Here is a 22860-nt window from a genome sequence, read left to right as displayed (position 1 = left end):
CTAGCCCAGATTGCTCCAAGCCCCTGTGTCCAACCTGGCCTTGAACGCTGCCAGCGATGGGGCAGCCACAGCTTCTCTGGGCACCCTGTGCCAGCGCCTCAGCACCCTCACAGGGAAGAGCTTCTGCCTAAGAGCTCATCTCAGTCTCCCCTCTGGCAGGTTAAAGCCATTCCCTTGTCCTGTCCCTACAGGCCCTTGTCCCAAGCCCCTCTCCAGGTTTCCTGTAGCCCCTTCAGGCACTGGAGCTGCTCTAAGGTCTCCCCTTCAGGAGCCTTCTCTTCTCCGGGCTGACCCAGCCCAGCTCTCTCAGCCTGGCTCCAGAGCAGAGCTGCTCCAGCCCTCACAGCATCTCCAGGGCCTCCTCTGGACTCTCTCCAACAGCTCCACATCCCTCTTGTGCTGCTGCCCCAGAGCTGGATCAGGGCTTCAGGGGGAGTCTCCCCAGAGTGCAGCAGAGGGGGGGAATCCACTACCTCGACCAGTGCTGCTCACGCTCTGGGGGTGCAGCCCAGCACATGGGGGTGGGGGGTTCTGTGTTCGTGTGTACCCTGAAGCTGGGTCATGAGGAGCTTCTCATTGACCAACACCCCCAAATCTTTTTCGGGGCTGCTCCTTCCAGTCTCCACCCAGCCTGTGTTTGTTCGTCCACGCAAGCCTCATGGCATTTTTGCCTGACTTCCTCTGTTGGCTCCTGAGCTTGAAGGAGGTGATCCTTAAATATTAACCACCTTTCTTGGGCCCCTCTTCCTTGCAGGTATTCTACCAAGCAGACCCCTGAAGAGGCTAAAGTCTGTTCTTCTAAGTCCATAGTACATGAAGTACATGGAAGCTATTCCATACTTATTGTTACACTTCCTGTCTTTTTCTGAATTTGTTTCTACTTCTGTTAACATTGAAATGGAGGAAGTTCCAGAACTGTGCATGATGACCCAGTTATGAACAAACAGTGATTTCCCCCACACCCTGATACCTTTGTTACATTCCCAATGTTCAGGCCGTGGTTTGAAAAGCAATTATTGCACTGGTAGGTTTATGAAGCAGTCATAGTTGAAGTGTCTTTCATGAGAGGTAACGATCAGTTGGAGCCCAGCTGGTTTAGGATTGTTTTCCTTCATGTATGTACATACCTTAAAACTCTACATCAAATTCTGCATGTCAGTTAAACGTTCATTTAGTCTTGAAGACCTGCAGCTCTCCGCAGTTGGGCTGTGCCTTGACTGTCCTAAATAACTTGAGAAGCAGTTTCCAACTGTCACATCTCTGGTCACCTCATGGTTTTGATCTTTGTTGCTGCTGTTTATTGGCGTGTGGAACAGCATGTGTCCCAGCAGGACTTCAGTGACCATCACCATCTCTGGGAGTAGACCGTATTTGTCTTCTGTTTTCTTTGTTATTTACCTATGGCTTATCTAATATCTCTTATTCCTGCTTTATTTCCTTAAGCTTGTTCAGAGGAGGACTTAATGTATCTTTCGGAGACCTTGGCAAAGTGTATAAATTAGGTTTCCATTATCCATCTGCTTATTGATTCTTTCAAAGAACTTTCTTAGGCATGTGAGATAAAATATCTCGCTTTACAGAAGTCGCATTGCTTGTCCTCCTTGGCACCCTGATATCATATTGATTAATACAATCCTGGGATGCAAAATATTATTCCTGTTGCAGATAAATGCATATCTGACATTTTATCATGGGCATGGGAGTTCCACACAGGGATTTTCTTTGCTCTGAGGGTCACTGGCTGTTCTGATGTATGCCCATCTCTGACAAGGTGCTCTGGTTGATCCTTTCACTGTTTAATACATCTACATGCGTTACTGTGAATGTAAGCGTTGCTGTTAGCTACTGATAGCTCCAAGGGAAATGGGGGCAAATAAGAGGCACAGTTAAGTATAATAAACTAAAGAACTTCACTGCATTTTGTATCTGTTTAAGTAGTTCTTTTAGGCTGTTGGAGTTCTGACTTTTTTGGTGATGTACAGGATCTTAATGCTTGAAATTGACAGTGCATTATTATTTTCACTCCATTGTGTTTCTTTCATGTGAATGAAATGCTAACATTCTCTTGCTGTACTTAAGAGCTAAATACAAATTATTCTACTCATAAAATAATTTTAAAGTAAAATATGCCAGGAGAAAGTAACATCAAATGTAGTGATAACCACTCTCATCATTTTACCTTCCCTGCTCCTGGAATGAAAATCTCATTATTGAGATGGTTTTGTTTTCTTATTGCTGATGTTTCTTTTGGTGATAATACTTTTGCAGCCATGGGAATATGGTGAGTCAAGGTCTTCTGGTGTAATTGTTTTGTAACTGTTCTTCTTAACAGAACTTTCCTTGTAATGTTTCATTATCTTGCAATTATAAGATGACTCTTACTGTTGGAATCTCGCAGGTAAGCCCTGCAAAGGTTGCTTTTGGTAAGGGGTATAGTTTGTTACTGCGTAGCAGACTTCATTAGCTGCTGCTGGGAAAAGAAGTGTATCTATTCTCTCCAGTCCTAACTGCTTGTGAACTATTTTATGGAGCCAAATGGGCAGGAAACTGGCTATGACATAAAATCTTGGTTTTAAAGAGTTGTTTTAAGAGACCTTATTTCATTGGATCAGCTCATTGCCACTCATCAGCAGTGGTGTTCCGCGCTCACCTCAAAGCAAAAAAACACCCCTTAAGGCAGCACTTCCCTGGGTAGATTTTCCTGCATCTTTGAACTATGTTGTTGCTTTACAAACCAGCTACTAAAGCGTGGCCGGTGAAACAATTAGTGCCATTTGTAATTGCTCTCCATTTGAACTGTAGAATGTTGTCACAGGGGGCATATTCTGAATCTGAGTAGAAATCTTGACGAGTGAGGGTTCCCCCCCTTATGTGTTTCCTAATTTAAATGAGTTAAATGGATTTTTCTACCAATTTCTTTTTTTTCTGCACAATCCTTTTGTAGTTACATTGTGTTTTCCCATGATGGTAACTGCTAAGTGATGTCCCTGTCCTTTTCTCAACCCACAGGCTTTTTAATGTTGTTTTCCCACCCTGCCCTGTTGAGGAGGAGTGATAGAGTGGGCACCTGGTGGCTAGCCAAGGTCAACCCACCCCATGAAGTCTGTGAACACTGCAGTCTCTCTGATTTCACGTGCAGATTTTTAAAGTACTTAAAAAACTGGATGAAGTTTTGACTTGGGTTGTGCAACACTAAATTCTTGCTAGGATGCCCTGACCCTGCTCTACAAGAGGTATAACTGTTTCTTTGGCAGCTTCTTAATCCTCAGAATTGCCACCCTTGAGTTTTAGGGCATCAGTAGTGTTAACTCCTTATTTTTGAAGGTCCTGAAATGGATTCATGAGCAGTTAGCAGTATACAGATTTAAAGAGGGTCCCTGGGTAACTTTGCTCTTGAAGCACAGCTCTAGAAAAGAATGGCTTAATAATGTCTGTGTCAGTTGGACAGTGTTTATTATCTGCTTCCTGATTTCAACAGCATGTATTCTTAATTAGGTACCTTAGTTAGCGTGTATCCCTTAGGTAACTCATAGCAACCAAAAATAAGCAGCATTCAACCTGTTGAGGAAATCATTCTGGGAGCCTTTGGGAGGTGAGATGTTGAGTGTGAACTGCTTTGCAGAACCCGGGGGGGGGGGGGTGTTAAACAGAAAAATACCCTCTGTCTTTCTGGAAGAGGAAATGAAAAGCTTGTTCTGTCTCTTGCCTTCTGACAAGGGGCACACAAGTTGGAAACTTTATAAAATTAAAAGCATCCCACTATAAGCTTACTTTTTTGGGGAAGATAATAAAATCTGTTGACAGATTAATTCCAGTCTTCAAAAGTGGGAGGCTTGTGTGTTTTTCTTTTAGCTTCAGAAAGGGCAGTTTAGAACATCCTTGGAAGTATGTCAGAGGTTTCCTTTGTTACCTGTAGAACTGTCCTGATAGAAGCTTACCAGGACATAATGGCTTGCTGCCACGGATTAGTAACCAGTCATATCTTTGTCCCTCTACTGGCCTTTCTCGCTCTGTGGATCATCGGCTGAGGACTTAAACAAGCTGCTTTATTTTGCTAGCTAGGAACAAGAATCAGTTCCTGGACAGGAGGACAGGGTGTGGAGTCAAAATGCAGCATCAGCAAGTTAAAGCAGCAGCTTTAGGGGCCTAGTAAGCTACAGCACTGGTTCTAAAAAGCAGCTTTGGGAAATGGACTTGGAAGGAGCCTTCAACTCTTTCAGCCTTTCTACAGTTGACTGTGCTTGTGACATAGGTGTTAGGATCACAGAGAGGAGTACATCTCAGATGTGATTGGAAAGATTTGACAGCAGGAGCTAGTGTGTTCTAAGCAATAACATCCATTAAACGGAATTGAAGCTGTAGGAAGTTGTTTAAGGCTGGTGAAGTAGATTAATGCATAGACTAGAGAGCAGTGCTATACCTAATTGGAAAGAGAATTAACAAATTATGTAGCCAGCCTTAAAGGGTTCCCCTTTATATTTTAAAAATACTTGTTTTCAAAGAGTGCTTGCAAAGTTACTAGAATTATGTTTTAAAGTGCTTTTTTGTCTGCTAAATGTTAAGTACAATTAATGCAAACTCTTTCTACTTAGGTAAATGTTTAGTAACTTTACTTAAGAGTTAAGATCTGTTAATAGGTACTTAATGCATAATACTGGCCTTTTAAATAGGAATCTTTGGAATAGGTTAACGCTACTTGTTGCTAAACGCATGCTGGTCTGCTTAGTGGCAGTTTTCTAAAGTGAATGTATTTGATGGAAAGAAAACCTTAAATGTATTTATTATTGGGCAAAGACATGGGATGTTTTAGGAACGTGATCCTGTGCCTTTTGCTAAGCGTGGTGTTTATTGCTGACAGAAATCCTCCGGCTTAATTCTCTTTAGGGAGTTCTGTGGCTGTCGTGTAGTTTGGCTGTGTCATGTGCACGCTTCACACCGCATGAAGCCTTAATGACTTGTTTCAGGTTTAATCCAATACTAGTAAGAAACAGGATTTGAGGTCTTACACAAAGCTGGGAGGAAGCAACTGCCAGTTTCCTGTTTCAGTTCTTGATACGTGAAGAATCAGCAGAGGAGAATGATTTGATTTTCCTTAATCATGAGTGACCAAGATTATGAAGAAAGTGGGACAAATCCAAGTGAGTCTTTTTAAAAGCCAGTGCCATGGTTGTAATGATTCTTCTATTGAAATAGCAGGTTCTGTACTTCCAGCTATATTATGGAGAATTTATAGAGTTTATGTAGCGTGTTCTCATTAGAAGTAGGCTGTGCTTGATTATAATAGTAGCCTAAGTAAAGAAAAACTAAAATTTAGTGATGCTGATAAGGTGGTAGATGTAATATTAGAATCCTCCATTATGTAAAGGGATTTACAAGGAGCTTAAATATACCTCATTCTGCTTTTCAAGATAACTTGCATAAATTGTGCTAGCTATTGATAAAAATAATGTCAGAAATTGCTGGTGTAGTAAATGTTTAGACATTTCTTTACTAAAAAAACAAAACCACAACTGAAACAAATAACTTGCAACCTTGTAGTAGATTGCGCTGTGTTAAACCCATCTGATGCAAAAACTGGGAGGCAAGATGTGCTCAAACAAGGTTATCAAAGCCTTTTCATAATTGATTCAAAGCAACATAGTGGCTCTTGAAGACTTGAGTTTGTCAGAGCTCTGAAGAATACTTCTATGGTTTTTGATTATGAATGTTAAGAAATTGAATTTTGAAGGTTGTCTGTGTTGTAGTTGCCTGCCAATGCAAAATCTGGACATCAGTAAATATGCATGGTGGAGAAGATAGAATTATGGGTTTTGCCACAGGAGGTGACACTTCTGTTTGTCAGTTCTAGTGACTTCTAAACTTTATGTATTTTTACCTGTGAAAGTTTACTTACGTTGACGGAAAATGCTTGTTTGCCCTTGTGCAAACAGGATCTTACCTTTCTGTTCTCAGTTTGCAGTGGTTTGTTCTTAATGTGACTGAATACTAACTTAATGAAAATGTTACCATAGTTTTTATTAAAACCCATTATTTTTCACCAGTATCTGGCTAACCAGAACCTATTTCAAGGTATATGGATTGTGATTAAAAGTTGTCCTTTGGAAGCTATGAAAGGTTAGGACTTCTTTAGATGAGACCATAAAGTTAGGCATTTCTAGTGGGAAGCAGAACTCTTTAGTTTTACATGTTTAGAGAACAGCTATGCCTTATAGCCAAGCTGCCTGAGGCCCTGTGGTGCAAAAGTTTTAGGTCATTCTCACTTCTTTGAAAACAGTGTGTATTGTTTTGCCACATAAAAAGAATCTGCTTTCGTTTTTCAGGTAGGTGTTAAACTCTTACAGCATGACAAGAGACATGGATGCTTGCTTTTTTGGACAAAATGTGTTTGAATGCAAAGGCAAATAGGAACTCTTCTTGAATGTGTACAATAATGACAAGCATAGTGAGGGACAGTGAGGAAGCAGTGAATCTGGAAAGGATTTAGGGGTCAAACTGGAATAGAGTAGCATGATCTTGGTTTAATGCTCTGTAAACAGGTCTAGCCTGATCCTTGGAGTAGAGAGGTGATGATTATACTTCTGTAAATAGCATGACTTGAGACTGGTGTTAGAAGGCTGTATTTGATTTTTAAAGCTTGACGTTTTAACATTTTTATTTTCATCACTTAAAACTGGAGAGAATGTTTTCACAAAAACAAAGGTTAGGAAAATATTTTATGAACCCAGCTGGTTTAGTTTCTGAAAAGGAAGCTGGGGATGATTTAGTGAGTATAGTTACCTTCACAGACAGGAAACACAAGGTCTTTAAATCTGGAAGGTGTACTAGGATGTTATAGTTGAAAGTTTGAAAAGAGCCGAATTGAAATAGAAATAAGGAACAATTTGTTTCAGACTTTTCCAGTAATTAAAACCCCCTTAATCTTTATAGAGATGAATTGATTGCATTTTTTCTTATTCCAGTTCTGAAAGCATCAAGAAATACACTGGTCAAATATCACTGTGGTTTTCTTTTTGAAGTAATAGAGCATAATGCAGAAATGAAATTCTGCAACCTGTGGAAATACAGGAAATCAGATTAGGTGGTCTAATATTTTTGTCCTTAATCTCTTGAAAGGGCATCCTAGTGCAAATTTAGGATTACTTAAACGATCATTTCCTCCTTCTACCCTGAGCCTTGCTCTGCCACTTTCCCTAAGGCTAGACACCTATAACACATTTTTGTCATGCTCTGCCTCTTTTGATGGGCAGGGAACAGGAAAGGGGGAATCCCAACCACTATGGTTCTATGATGTAGTAACCCTGGTATCAGTGCTAAAGAAGTGTTTGTAGTAGTCCTGGTATCAATGGTAAGTAAGTGGTTTTGCTTATTTCCTATGCTGATGGTGTCTTTAGTGACAGCACAAGCATTTGTGTAGTGAACACAAACTGGTCTTTGTTAAAAGCAGCAAGAATAAAGACGAAAGCAGAACAACTCTCTCCCAACTCAGCATTAGGCACACCCCACTGGTGCATTTGTAATAGTTCTGGTTTAGCTCTCTGTGTGAGGAGCAATGTGGTACAGGGATGTAAATGGGTTTGTAATAACTCATGATGATTACACTGCATTGTCATTTAGGGGCAGGGGTGTATGGCAGTGAACGTTGTGGTCATCGGCATGAACACTGTGAGTATGACTTCCTAAACTTGAGGCAGTGTCTCCTACCTTCTCTGCTTGCAGCTGCATATCTCAGGTGGAAAAGGAAGTGTAATTTGTTGCAGTTACTTTCTGTGTAAATATAGCTCTACCCATCACAGTGCTGGAGCATCTGTAGAAATCCAGAGTGGGAATCTCTGCATGTCTCATCAGCACAGAAGATACCAGATGAGCTTCTAGGAAGGGTATATTAGTTTGGGCTTCAGTTTGTCACTGGTCCATACATAAGGACAGAATGGATTTCACAAGATGAAATACTGGCTCAGATGGATTAGTAATTTAGTCCAGATTTAAGATTTTTGCTTGTAAACCTTCATGAGCTGAATTACTTTCAGAAATCAAGCAATACTGAGTATAAATGTTGAGTGCTTTGACTGCAGCAGCTTTAACTGTGTTAAAAGACATATGCAGCTTAGAGGAATGTCTAAAACTGCATTGTGATTGTTTTATTGTATGTTTAACTGACCTCCATAGCTGAGAAGAGTTTGAGTTGACTCAGTTTTGAAGAAGCCTGAGGGCAAAAGTGATTTGCTTGTCAAGCATTGGAACAAGCCACCCAGGGAAGTGGTTAAATACCTCCAGGGAAGAGTCACCATCCCTGCAGGTATTTAAAAAGCCTGTAGATATGGGACTTAGTGACATGGGTTAGTGGTGGACTTGGCAGTGCTGTAGAATGGTTGGATTCCATGATCTTAAAGGTCTTTTTCAACCTAAATGATTATATGAGTTGATTATCTTAAAGCTTCCTCATAGGACTCAAGGGAATAGGGTTAAAACATAAAGCTATAAATGGCTTGAGACTTACTAGTGGAAAGAAGTACGTGTTTTTATTTTCCATCTTACCTCAGTACAAGCAACTGAAATAGCTTTTCCTGTTTGCTTCATTTCACTTGATGCACTGGAGATTGTATTTACTGCATTTGTGAAAAGTGTAAGTCATGTCTCTTAGTTCTGGTTTTTCTAATGATTCCCTTCCCTTGAAGAAGGGATGAGCTAAAGATTGGGATAGTAGCTTATTTCATTAACCTCACCATGGTGTGTTGAGGTCCTAAAACTAGTTCTTTCTACTGGATGGTGTGATATATCTCAATTTGAGTTATGTGTTTGTAAGGCTCACTGTGTTTCTAAGCATATTAAATGAATTTCCTCCTAAAGGTGTTGGGTTTTGAATTTACAGTCAATATGATTTTGTTGACAGCAATGCTGAAGACTCAGAGGAGCTTGTTCAAAGGTCTTTATAGCTGTAGGATTAGTAAACAGACTGCAGATGAGAGAGTACTTGTCAGTACAGTTTTGTGGTCACTTTTCCAGCATTGATTCTCTTTCAGAATAGAGCTAAAATAGATAATGCTGATTATGTCAAATACTATAAACATTCACTAGCAAACGCTTACAGAATACGGAGGCAACCGTATTAAAGAAACAGGAGACTTCTGAGGAGTCTGGTAGTGACAGGCTGTTTTGAAGACTGGCATTAAAAAGCTTCAACATAAGTAAACTATTGTTTGGAAACACTGAAAAAAGATACGAAGAGAGGGAAACCCAAGTTCTGTGTTTATTCCATTTGAAGTCTCTTAGGTGCATTTGACAAGACTTGTTTGTTAGGGACATTGTGCTCTGAGCTTTTCCTATTGAAGCAAAGCCAGGTAACTGTTTAGAATTACAAAGGAAGACTTCAGTATTCTCCCACCTACAATTTAAGATACTTCATGTACAGTGCTAAGATGCTGATTTTTACCTCCAGAACTGGTAAGACCAAGCTATATTCCTGAACCTCACAATTGTGAGTACTGATTCACATTATTCCTTTGGTTACCCTTTCGATGTTTTGGTTAGTGTACTAATACCCACTGAAGGAGTAACTCCAGTGACGTTAACACTCTGCAGGAACACGAAACAGTACTTGAAATTCCCCAGCTTGCTTTTTGAAGAGTAATCCTTTCTGAAGAGTGTGGAAGTACCCTGATAGGAGTACTAATGTTTAACTAGTAAGTACAGCTACCAGCTGTCAATAGGTGAGAAAGTCAATAGAAGTGTGGTCTTAGCAAGACAAGTATCAAGCGTCCCTGATTGTATTTTAACTTAGGAATGTGCCTTTTAATGAATGCTTTGTAAAAACTTTGCAAAAATAACATGGTTGTTTCAAAGAATGGAGCTAAAATGGGATTCCAAAGACCTTGGGAAGAAAGTGCATTGCCTTAACCAGGAGTTCTTGTGCTTGTAAGCCTTAGCAGGATGAGAGGAATCAGCATATATTTGCTTGGGGACAGAGTTGCATTTTGTTATCTATAGAAAAGCTAACTGAATCTTTCTCTAAGTACGATGAAGCTTATTTAAAGGATAAATGCCAGTTTCTCAGACAATTTTATGCCACACCAGTATGTTCCATGCACTGCGAAACATCTGGAGGTGCTGATCAATGAGGGAGATTCTTTTGTATTTACAGTACTCCTGCTGGCCTTGTATTAAGCACTGTTAGAGGAAGGGGACTTAGCCAGGCTGTAGGACTTGAAGCAATGGGGACCAATAATAAACTGTAGAGAAAAAGAAAATGAAAGCTGGGTAGAAGGAGATATACTGGGTAAGAACAGTATTTGTGGATGAATTCATCAACAGGTCTTCTCAAGACTGTGGAATTGATTCTAGAGCCCTAATGGACGATAGCTATGTTTTGAGTCTCTCATGATAGCATGTGACTTCTATGTCATGATAACAATAAGTATCGTGATACTTTGGAGAGTCTCTTGGACAAAAAACCATAGAGGGTGATAGGAAATCCATCAGGGATGTATTTGCTCATCTGCTTGAGGGATTGATAGCTATTTCTATATTAATTGCAGCCAAGATAATACTTTGTGCTGAGGCTGGCGTCTGTTTGCAAGAGTTTTGTTCTGGGATTTCATGTGGAGAGAAGTGTCCTGGAGAGGCAGAGTGGAGGACACAGAGAAGAATGCAACTTGTTCTCCAGGTGTCCCCTAATTCTGTAGTGAAGAGACTATCAAAGTGCTATTGCTGTAGCTTGTGAACGTAAGGACAAAAGTGCAGGCAGGCAAAGTGGCATAAGCAAGGGCTTGAGACTGGAAATGCCAATGTTGTGACCGTTATTCACAGGTAATAGCTTTTGTATTGCTTAGACTGGAAGGCAATGAAAGTGATGCTGTGTTTTTTGAGAGCTGGTTCAGAGGTCAGGGGAGCTACAGTTTAATGAGATTGATATTTAGATAAAGAACAGAATACAGCACATCATGGAAGAGTCCCCACAACCTTTACAGAAGAATTCCTTTTACATTGGTTTTTCATACATTCCTGCCTCAACTACTGCAGTGTTTTTGAGGGAGTCAGTAAAGTAATGAAAAGGTAAGTTGAGGGTTCTTTGTTGTTGTTGCCCTGAAGGTTCTTGTGAAGTTCTATTATCAAATGCTTTGAAGTGAACTAGAGATGTAAAACTAAGATGAGACAGGGAGAGATCAGTATGTGTATTAAAGTCCATGTGTTTGAGACACAGTGTTTGGCAGCCACCTTCAGTGTTATCTTGAACCAACATCTTCTGACTATTCCTTCAATGGTATAGCTTGTCTTACAGTTTTTATTTCCTTTTGTTTCAAATTGTTGCACTTTTCCACCAGGGGATGGGATTGCCAAGGAAAATAGTCCATTTATTAACAATGCAGAGGTGGACAGAGGAAACATGTATGAAGGAAAGAATATGGCTCTCTTTGAGGTAAGTTAAATACCCCCAAAATGAATTTCACCTTTGAGGCTCTGGTAGTAAGATGTAAACAAGCAAACCCCCATTTTCTTTCTCTCTTGAAATGTAATGGGGGAAAGATCAACTTTAATAACTCTTCAGTAGTTTGCTACCTGCTCATATTCCATTTCAGTGGATTTGAATGTTGTAATGAAACAAAGTGTGAAGATTTTTTTTCCCTTGCCTATACCTGTGTATTCAAGAACAGTAAATTTTGATGTGTACTGTTGTGAAAATATGCGATCAGCCACCTTGCATTTAAACTTCTTGGGCTAGGGTCTAGAAATTGTTGCTGGAGAAAACTGTTATTGGCTTTAACAAAGCAGTATCCAGTTCTAAAAAGATTATGAAGTATATTGTGTTGAACAGGGGAAATACAGACATCTCTTAGAGTAACAAAACTGTAAGAGAAATTGTGGTAGGCCATGACTTAGTTATATTGTAGAGTTACATTGTAGAGCATACCATAGCTATTTCTACTTCGTAATGTAAACGTCTGCTTTATAATGTAAGTTTAATACCAGTTTAATTCACTAAATGACTGCAGTATTTTACAGGGGAAAAAATAAGTATATTGATATGGTACATTTCAGTGCTACTTTTACCATGAAATAGTGCATGTAGTAAAGTTTAACCTAAGCTGTTCTGCTGTAGCAGCATCAGCTGCTCTTGATTTGTGTGTGCTGTTAACAGTAAACAAGGTCCTTCTAACACAGTTCTCATAGCCATGTTGCTGTTGCATTCTACCCACTATTTTTTTGTCATCCTCTTATGCTCCTTTCAGATATCTTTGCACAGAGGATATGATCTTTCAGTTCCATTCTGCATCACCCAGATAATGTATTTTTACTATTTTTGCTAAGTTTTAGAGAAGATTGTGCTAAGGATCAAAGTAATATTGGTCATTCATTGTCCCTTTGCTGTGTATGCAATTACATACTAATTCTTTTTGACAGAAACCATGGTAGTGGAGTTTTGTCAGTGAATTTCTCTCCTTCAAGCTCTATTGCATAAATTAACATCCACATCTTGTTGAAATTGGTCATAGCTGCTTTTTGTCCCTAATCTCCTTTGAATATGTGTTTGCATCAGTTATTTGAATAGTGGCTGACATGTAAATTCTCAGCTGATGCTAGACCGATGACTGTTCTTTACATATCTGAGATTTTATACCATACTGTCACAGTATTGCCTTGAAAGCCTTCTAGTGAACTCATTTTGGTAGTGTGTAGGTTTCACAGTATGTTTCCTACAATCTTACTCTTATGTTTTCAGCTGACTTGTGTTTGAATTTTTGTTTGAACTGTTGCAAAGAAATTTGGCTGTTATAACCATGACTGTCAACACCTCATGCCTCAGGCAGAGATGCTTTAGTTCTTGTCTTTCTGGTTGCAATTCTGAACTCATCTTCCTTCCAATATTTGATTTTGTGTACTTGATTGCAGTCTGTGGTTCTGCCTTTCTTGCAATCCTTTTATTGTAAATGCTTCTTCTGGATTTTAATATTTGTTTTAGCATGTGTGGGGGTTTCTTGTAGCAGATATTTGGCTAAAGAAAGATGGTATGAGTAGTATTTCATATGTGCAGTGACCTGGGCTATGCATCTATGCCTGTATTTTTCAATAGATGAATATTTTGGAAGTAGTATGCATGGTTTAAGATAAAATACAACAAAAGCCTGCAACAGTAGGCTTGAGAATGGTCATTCAGTATCTTGGTGCTTGGGAGAATCATTTGAGGCCACTCTAGATACAAGGAAGATGCTGGAAAAACACCCTTATGACTCTACCCTGTCAGTATAATCCCCTATCACTATCCACAGTGATAGGAATAGACTTATAATTAACGATGGCCCTTTTTGTAGATTTGCCTTTATATTCCAGCTGTGCAAGCTGCATATTATAGAGTAAAAACATAAAGGAAGTATTGTATGATAGCCACATAGTGTTACTCTTGTTGGTTGGGAACTGACTGGTATTTTGTCATGCGAAATTTTGGGTTTGGGTGAATCATGGCTGACCTGTCGAATGTGTGTTTGATGTAGTATCAAAAATTGTGACTTTTTAATAACTATTTAATACATGCAGTATTCTTAAAATCCCAACAGGAAGAAATGGATAGTAATCCCATGGTGTCATCTCTTCTTAATAAACTAGCAAACTACACTAATTTAACTCAAGGTGTGGTGGAACATGAAGCAGATGAAGACAGCAAGCGAAAGGAAGTCAAGGTATTTAAACTTCTTATATGTTGTGCAGATGAAGCTAGCCACAGAGAGAAGCATTTTTTAACCTAAAAAGCAAATAATGTGGCTGCCTGAAAAAAGGAGCAAGATTTGTAATATTGTATTTAAAATGGAAGCGTTTGCTTCGATTTAGTTTTTAGGTTTCAGGACTTGGGTTAATTCAGTGTTCCTGTTAGCACGGCTTAGCAAGACCTTACTGCAAACGCTCTAGATAAAATGTGTTCAAAGCTAGGACTTGAAACATGCAATGCACCCAGTTTCCTCTTCCTTTCTTTTCTTCTTCCTTCTGTCCTTGTATGAGCATCAGTACCTTTTGTCTACCTCTAGTATGTTGTGGGGTTTTTTTTAGCTGGTTTATTACTACAATGTAGTTGGCTGTGTTTTTACCTAAAGTTGAAATTTAAGGAAAACTTGAGATGAAACAGGTCACTCTTTTAAATCCGTTAAGTGTATTTGTTCCCGTTAACATAGTAGCCATTTTTCCAAGTAGCTCTCTTGTTTCTATGTGTTGGTTGGAGTAAGTATTTTTAAAACTTAATGGATATGTTCCAAGAAAACATTTGGTTGTATGATATTTATGATATGATATTTATCATGGGGATGGGGCTGGGGGAGATGAGCACATAGCAGAAGAGACAGATACAAAAAGGTGCTTGAAAGTAAGGTTAGAACTGGAGCTCATTTGACTGGAAGAGAGAGTTATGGTATGGTACCTGAATGTTTGCAGTACAACTGTTTGCATTAGGATTTGACTCATATAGGAATTTGATACGAGGACAATGGGAAAGGGTGCGGAATAAAGTCCAGGTGTTTTAGCTTTTTGCTTCTCCTGTTTGTTTGTGTGTGGCGTTTTTGTTTGTCTCACTGTGCTTGTCTGTAGTAGTTGTTCTCATCTGAAGATACAAACACTGATCTACTTGCACTTTCCTTAGTGTGATCCCTGTCCTCTGTCCAGCTGTTGTGCAGAGGTTTTTGTTAGCGCAGTAGTGTTAGTTCCTCTGGAACTGCCTGGCCAAATGAACACTCGGTCTCCTTTGAGCCCCACCTGGTGGCCTGAAAACACGGTTTCTATGGATGTATCTCTTTTCAGTTTTGTTTTAAGAAGAGCCTGTGTATCTGGAAACCTGCTGTGTATAACTATTGCTCCTGAGTTGAGTATTTTAAGACCTGATTTCTGTAGAAGGCTGGAACTTGAATGATGGAGCCTGAATGCTTTTGGATGTGTCTTCGCTCATGGTGACCACCAGCAAATAAAAAGTTGAAATATACTATGTTATGGCAGATCTTCCTTTAAAAATTACAAGCACTGATTGTTGAATATCATTTTGTGGCTCGGTTGCAGGGCAGTCAGGGCGACTGGTGATTCACTTTTTGCAGACTGTCTTTGGTCTGCAGTAAACTTCTCTTCAATGGTAGTCTATAACTGGTGTTTCAGAAGAAAGTTTATGAAGCTTTGAAATCAACAGATGCAGAAGCATCCTACCCTATCAAGATTTCATCCTAATTCCTGTGGAACAAGAGGGTTTGCTATCACAAGTAGTTTTCTGTCTTTTCTCTGCATAAATAGCCTGTGGATATTTGCAAAGTTGAAGACTCTTGAGGCTACCATTCAATTTCACTTGGCATTTGTTCATGGAGCACATAAGTGTTTGCAGAAGAAAGTGCTTATGGACTTAAATTGTTTAGTGCAGAAGAATTCATGTTCTGACTTCATTTCCAGGTTCCACGTATGGGCACTTTTATTGGTGTGTACCTGCCCTGCTTGCAGAACATCTTGGGAGTCATCCTTTTCCTACGTTTAACCTGGATTGTGGGAACAGCTGGAGTTCTCGAGTCTTTCATCATCGTGTTCATGTGTTGTGCTTGTGTGAGTTAACCTTTTCTTTTACTGTTGCAAAATCATCTGTTACAAATCTTCTGTTACAAGAATCCATCTCTGCTTTCTCATATATATTAGTAGCAGAGAAGGATTTCTTCATAATGAGTAAGTATCAGTGCAATTGAGAGACATGGGAGATACATATATATATGTGTGTGTGTTTATGTATATATACACACACATACATATATTTATGCACTGTCACTTGTCATTCTAGCCTATATGGAGTTTCTTTTGAGTTGGTCACAGTAATCTTTTATTTGAAGTGTATTGTATGGATTTCATTAAATCAGCTTTAGCAGATATTTCATGATTTACATTGAGATCTGAACTGTTCTGCTTTTCACACCTCCAGAACAAACTTTAATAGAGACTACAAATCAATCCACAGCATTAAGTCCATAAATTAATATTTTAAAGTTAGACCACTGTTAGATGATTTGTCATAACAATGGCACTTGATCAGTTTGGCACTACTGATTAATTGGAATAATGAACATGTTACTTAAAGTATATTCAGTGGTCTGTATTCTTCCAGTTCTTTGTAAAGATTGTCTCAACCATCTAAATTAACTGCGTTTTCTACTGAAAAATTGAGTTACTTCATTTACAGGGATAACCCTAACCAGAGACAACCTTTTGGTTGCTGTAACCTCTCTGTATAAAAATCCTAGTTTCATTTGATTGCTTTGTCTTGCTCCATCATTCAAAAAGCTCTGTATTTTAAATATTCTCTATTTCATCTTTCTACAGACTATGCTAACTGCAATTTCAATGAGTGCAATAGCAACAAATGGTGTAGTTCCAGGTAATGAAGAATTTTAACTTAAATAGTGAATGATCAAATGATGGAAGTTTTAAAGATGGGATAAGAAATTACTGTAGCCTGAGGTATCAGAAGTAAAGCTTCTTTGTCAAGTGCATGTTTTCTTTTAAGTGATATTTATAAATGCAACCTTCTAGGTGTATCTTCTAGGAATTATGAACTGTAGCACTTTTTTGTCATCAAGCATTTGATTCTGTTTGAATGAGAGATGTTGTAGCTTGAATTAATGGAGACTCATCTTCATGCAAAGTAGATGTCTTCACAAATTTGGCTGCTTGCTTTGTTTGGAGTTTGTTTTGTTTGATTCCCCCCCATATTTCCCTAGACTCCATTTCTAAACATTGAACATGGTTATGTTGTTTTCGGCAAGCATAACAGCCAGTCTGCTGCCAGAAATATTTCCTATATAAGCAATAACATGAGGTTATGCTCATCTCTTTACATTTTCAGGATAAATAAACTTCTTGCTCTTCAATTATTAAGCCATATTTTTAGATGCAAAATCAGCCTTTAAAGTTCTTATCCTTTTCAGTTTCTCAACACACTAATTGATAATACTGGGGGTCAGACATTGTTAGGAATTCTGAACAGTTTACCTAATAAAGTAATTCCTTACTTGCAGAGCTTCTCCAGCTTAGTAATGGGTTCCAGAACTGATGCATAAGTTGTTAGGTAAAAGTAAACTCTTACAACTTGTGCAGGGTGTGGAATAATTGCATTACATGGATATAGTACCATGTATGAAATACAATAGAAAAATTTGTTTCAAATGGTTTATAATGAAATCTAGTTATTTAGTTAGCTGGATACTGATTAGCGTGTTCTGTTCTTCTTCCACACACAGATCTTTAAAGTTCAATGTAAAGGTTTTGCTTAACACAAAAAAGCCCAGATAGGAACCTAGAATTCAAAGAGACCTTCTGAGCAGCGGCATCTTGCCTTTATATACAACAGCATTATATTTAGTAAAAGGATTGGTGATGCATCATAAATTTTGATGTTTCTTATATGTTTATATTGAAACGCAGTTTCAGTCTGTGCCCTTTGATTAGAAGAGTATTTCTTATTTGCAAACTGATTTTATGCAAGGTTGGTGTATGCTCATTTAAAATGATGCACATCCTTTCTCTGTCTCCTCTTTCTTCCTCAGTAGTTGTGAGTGAGACAAATACAGTGAATTTAAGAGAAGATGGAGAGGGAACCAGAGAGGAGCATGTCTTGAGGGGGCCTGGGGCAAAGTCTAGGTAAAGAGATAGAGGTGGAATCTTAGAGCCCTATTGAAAGGGAAATGGGGGGATAAGTTTATGATTTTAAAAAAGGTGGTTCTTGTATATTGGAAATAGACTGAGAAGAACTGAAAAATTCAGGGCAAAGTGAATGGTATATAAAGTAGACAAGAAAAAGCCATCCCTACCTAACATGTTTAAATGGTACTGCAGAAATGCATGTAGTGAAAGTGGTACTAGTTTCATATACAGAAAAGAAAAAGAAAGCATATTAGTGAGACAAACTCTGTTTTGTCCCTATGATTAAAAATCATACTTCAAGTTTACTTTTTTTACTGCAAACAGCTTGAGGTTAGAAACTAAAAATGGATTCACATCTGTTTATACCTCTATATCCTTTTCTTAAACAATGGTTTAGATTGTTTAGCTTGTGAAGTTTTTTCCTTTTGGTGCTTACTTTCTGTTCCCCAGAAGATGCACATGGAGATGCTCACTTTGAGATGTACATTTTAACTGCTTGGCTGGCATAGGCACCAAGTACAGTTTTAGCATGAACATTTCAGTGGCAATGAATGCAGGAGTTACCATGATGATGTAGATTGAATGATTCACAGTTTTTGTTCTCTGCTGTTGCCCTATATCTGAAGGGCTGGAGTCTCTCTTTGATTTTGTTTTTGTTAAATTCACAGCTGGAGGCTCTTACTACATGATTTCAAGATCTTTAGGGCCAGAGTTTGGTGGAGCCGTGGGACTTTGTTTCTACTTGGGTACAACTTTTGCAGGAGCAATGTACATTCTTGGTACCATTGAAATTTTATTGGTAAGTACCAGTCTCTCTTAAGATTAAATGGATTTGTGCTGTTTTGGGAGATTGCTGAGGAATGCAGGTGGCCTAAAATGCATTCTAGTTTGGTGATTTTTACTGTTTTGATACTATATTTCCAGTATGTCTATTTATTCTTACTCTGTTTTTAGAATACTTGTTTCAGGTGATGGAGTTATTAACTAGCAAATGCTTCAAATGAATCTAAGGATAGACATGAGTGTTTGAGCTAGTTTATGGTTTTGGTTTTTCTCTTTTAAATTGCCACAAGTCATCTCTTCCCCTCTCCCCTTTTACATCTACACTTCCAGAATGCCCCTGTCATCCGGTGGGACTGGTTTGTGAAGGAATAAACCTGGTACCATAACAGAAATTCAGCTTCTGAAGTTCAAGTAAATGAATTCTTAATAAAATGTTTATTACATGTATAATAGTTTGCCCTATCTCTTGCAGACCTACATTTCTCCAAGCGCTGCTATATTTAAAGCAGAAGAGGTCGGTGAAGAAACAGAGGCTATGCTGAACAACATGAGAGTTTATGGAACATGCATTATCATTCTGATGGCCATAGTAGTTTTTGTGGGAGTGAAGTATGTGAACAAACTTGCACTGGTCTTCCTTGCCTGTGTGATTCTTTCCATTATTGCCATATACGCTGGAGTTATTAAGACTGCTTTTGACCCTCCTGACTTCCCGTAAGTTTGCTAGCTTTAAGTAGCGTGGGTTATTTACAAAAAAGTAATAAGAAAGAGTGTTGGGAGGACAAAGCTGCTGCAACCATTTAATCTTTTAAGCTAAACTTCAAAGTAAATGTCCACTGGCCTCAGAAGTAGGTTTTATGTGTTTTAGTCAATGATGTGCTCATTTGTCATTACGAGTTACCTATCTGTATCTTTTGTCGCATTGATCATAAAACATGATACTCTGGAAAGTGTTCCATCCATACCTGAAGAATAAGAAGGTGTTTTTTGCTGACAGTAAATATAGGTGCTTTATCTAAAACATTAATCTAAAACTAATATAGAATAAAGTAAAACCTTCAAGAAAACATTGTAGCTATGAACCATGGTTATGAAAGAAACAGACTTTCAGACTTGTCATGAGGAGATGTTCGAAACTTCAATTTCTCCTTAAAATGGAGACAGTCTGGTGTTCAGTTCACTTGCGTTTGTGAAGGCTTCGTACCCTTTTGTTAACAAAATTGACTTTTTTCATGCGGCATATTGGTTCTCAGTGCCTTTAGCTCATGCCATTCTTTGCTTACTAAGAATTCTTTCTTGTGTCCAGTCGTTAGTATGCAAGTTGTATCTTTAGTTCATCTTTGGGTTGCTTGTATTTTCCAGAGAAGTAATCGGGACGCAGAATAGCTATTAATACCTTAAAGTAGAAATGTTGGCTCGGGGTTTTAAAGATCATAGGATAGTTTTATATGCAGAGACTATTTACTGTTTTAGTAGATGTAGTATAGGCCATAAAATAGGTACTATTAAGTAACAGGTTTCTAAAGAAGTCTAATGGACAGAAAGGGGTTCAATGCACAACACTCTACTGAAGGATCACTGGTTTTACCTTTTTGTCTAGTATCTGCCTCCTCGGGAACCGGACCTTGTCAAAACGCAGCTTTGATGTCTGTGCCAAATTTACTGAAAGCAATAATGAAACAAGGACTACAACTTTGTGGCGCCTGTTCTGTGATAGTTCTTCGCTTAATGCTACGTGTGATGACTACTTTAGTCTCAATAATGTAACAGAAATTCAAGGGATTCCAGGAATAATGAGTGGAGTTCTCATTGGTAAGTTGGAAAATGCATTTAACGGTTTTAGGGTATTATTCACGTGGCACATAGCTGTCCAGTTATGTGGTGGTCTAGCCTGTCAGTACTAGTTCAGCTCTAATCTGTGTGAAAGATTTTTACCTGGAGCATGATTCCTCCTATATGGACTCCATCTGGTTTTAGAAGCTTAGTATCAAGTGCCTTAATTTGGGTGTCAGTGGGGTTTTATAGGCACTCTTCCAAAAGCCCTTGTTCTATCAAAAAACCAAAACCCCACTTTCATTCTTATTTGTTTTAGAAGTGTTTAGCTTTTTTGTATGCCAAATACAGGTTTTTAAATAAGGTGTTCATTAATACACTGTCAAACTCCTGAGGGAGAACTTGTTCCCATTTTACACATGGAGCATGGAAGAGTGAATTCCTGTGGCTTGTCCCATGTGATACAGTAATTTAGTGATGAGTTTAAAGTCTTTCTAGCTTCCAGTCTAGCATTTGGACAGATGTTCTGCAAAGAAAGGGTATAGGTTTTCTTCTGTTTGCATTCCCGTACAGTTGTGGCATCTTGGGATTCCAGTTACACTGTGTCATAAGATTCATTTTGAACATGTAGTGGATTGTATTGTGTACGAACAATGCTTCTGGGAATGAAATAGATGTTCTGATATCTCTTCTCCTTAAAACAAAGTTTGGTTTGTGACCCTTTTTCCTCACTCTAACTTCCAAGTCCTCTTGGATTATCACTTTGGGGAAAATGAGGATAGGAAATTAGCATAACAAAGCTCTGTGTGACATGTCATGAAATGGGAAGCGATTTCTATGTCACAGATCTCTAAGCTGATTTTACCAACCCATGTTGGCATGCACACTCTGCAATTAAAGTTGTGTGCATTGGAGTGCTCAGGTCATTTCCACTTCTGTGTCGTACTGAATAAAGGACACGGACTGTTGAGTCTTCATTGAGTACTTGGTGCTTTAGCGATGACAGACTGGTCTTTCCTTTTATGCTTCATAGGGAGTGGATGCTAATTTGGAGATCTTGTCTTGTTTTATGTCACTCCTCAAATCTCTGCTAAAATTTCTGAAGTTGACAATTGTCTGATTTCCTTAACTTTTTTTGTTATGGCTTCAGTCTTATCTCTAGATCTGTTTGTTATTCCTCTTCATTTAAATGAACTAGCACACTTAGCATGCTGTTCAGTTAATACTGCTTTAGTTTATTGGGGAATTTGGGTGACATTCTGCTGGGTTTTGCTTGCTTTAGGTTTTTTTTTGCTTATCAGTTCTCTTCTGGAGTCTGGTTACTCTGCTATGTGGAATACTTTCACCGTGAACACCTGAGTCCTATACTGTTGTGCAGGGTTATTCTGTACAGCAGGTCTCAAAAGAGCTCAAGTTACTGCTAAGTAGTATTTCATTTTTGACCTGCACCTCAAAATGTAAGAACAAGAAATAGAGATATATGCTAAGATTGGATGGAGGTAATGGTTTCTTTATTTTTTCACAGTAGATCCTGATAATACGTTCATTGAGCAATCTAAGTGGGCGTTCTACAAATACATTAGAATTTACTTTTTTAACTGAATCTTTCTTTAATGGAAGAGAGAATCTTATATGACGCATCCCTTACACTGCTGCATTTCTACTGGCATACAGTGGGAATGTCCACCAGTTACAATTAGCATTGATTATATCGCTGCATTCTTGGCTTTATAAGGAAATGTTGAGAAACATCATGATTTTTGTGTTAAGAAAAACCATCTGGTTCATAAGATTACTACATCCTTAATAACCTGAAACAGAGACATGATGCTGGCTTTTGTTTGTTTTCCCCTTGTAGATAATCTGTGGAGTACCTATACAGAAAAAGGATCAATAGTTGAGAAAAAAGATCAGCCATCAGTTGCTGGATCAGAAGATACAAAAATGAGTGGACTCCCTTATGTTTTTACAGACATCATGACCTACTTCACAATGCTTGTAGGGATTTATTTCCCATCTGTGACAGGTAGGTACAACTTTTCTTCTTGAATGAGGATGTGTACTTATAGCTGGAAAAAAAGATTAAATGTGTGTGTATATGCTTATTGATGACATGTGATATTGCTGGTCTGTGTCCAAGTTTTACGTACCCAGAACTCTCTGGTGCTAGAGAGGAATAGTTGGCAGCCGGTTATTTTAGGCACACATAGGATATAAAGCATCAGTTTTAAGTGCTATTTTCTATTTCTGGAATGAAAACAAAAGCTCCATCTGTTACTCAGTGCGTAATTAAAAGGAGGTGCATACCTTTATAATATTTTAAACTTCAAATGGATGACAGAACAGTTGAGTATTAAGGCGATTGTTTCAGGTATTCAGGTCATGATCATATCTGATCCTACAGCTAGGATTTCATTGCATGGAGTCTGACAATGCCTTTGCATTGGAATGTCTTGACATTAACTTCCATGGTTTTGCCTCCAACAGTGGTCAGGAAGTACTAGAAAAGATGGCAGAATTAGTCAGTTGTTGTATGATTTTTCCTTCCTGTTCAGTATGTGCTCAGAAACATTTTTTTCTCCTGTTAGATTCAAACAGGGATGCATACATGTGATGTCCTTAACCATTCTTGTACTTCCTGCCTGCTTCTTTCTTTTTTTCCCCTAT

General features: G+C 38.5%; 1 protein-coding gene across 1 annotated transcript in view; it reads left to right on the top strand.

Annotated features, from left to right (window-relative positions):
• LOC134167071 (solute carrier family 12 member 7-like) overlaps positions 1-22860 on the top strand; it is a 56383-nt gene that overhangs the window by 4500 nt on the left and 29023 nt on the right. The window contains exons 2-9 of the mRNA XM_062625317.1: positions 11319-11413; positions 13548-13670; positions 15406-15552; positions 16318-16372; positions 18306-18436; positions 18893-19134; positions 20021-20232; positions 22052-22219. Coding sequence (XP_062481301.1) covers positions 11319-11413; positions 13548-13670; positions 15406-15552; positions 16318-16372; positions 18306-18436; positions 18893-19134; positions 20021-20232; positions 22052-22219 — 1173 coding nt within the window. The remainder of the gene's footprint in view (positions 1-11318; positions 11414-13547; positions 13671-15405; positions 15553-16317; positions 16373-18305; positions 18437-18892; positions 19135-20020; positions 20233-22051; positions 22220-22860) is intronic.

This window comes from Pezoporus occidentalis, unplaced genomic scaffold (genome assembly GCF_034315485.1).
Source record: "Pezoporus occidentalis ecotype Australia unplaced genomic scaffold, CSIRO_AGI_Poc_V1 ctg28, whole genome shotgun sequence".
Classification (NCBI taxonomy): domain Eukaryota; kingdom Metazoa; phylum Chordata; class Aves; order Psittaciformes; family Psittacidae; genus Pezoporus; species Pezoporus occidentalis.
The sequence above is the reverse complement of the archived record's forward strand: the minus strand, read 5'-3'. Positions and strand labels throughout refer to the sequence as shown.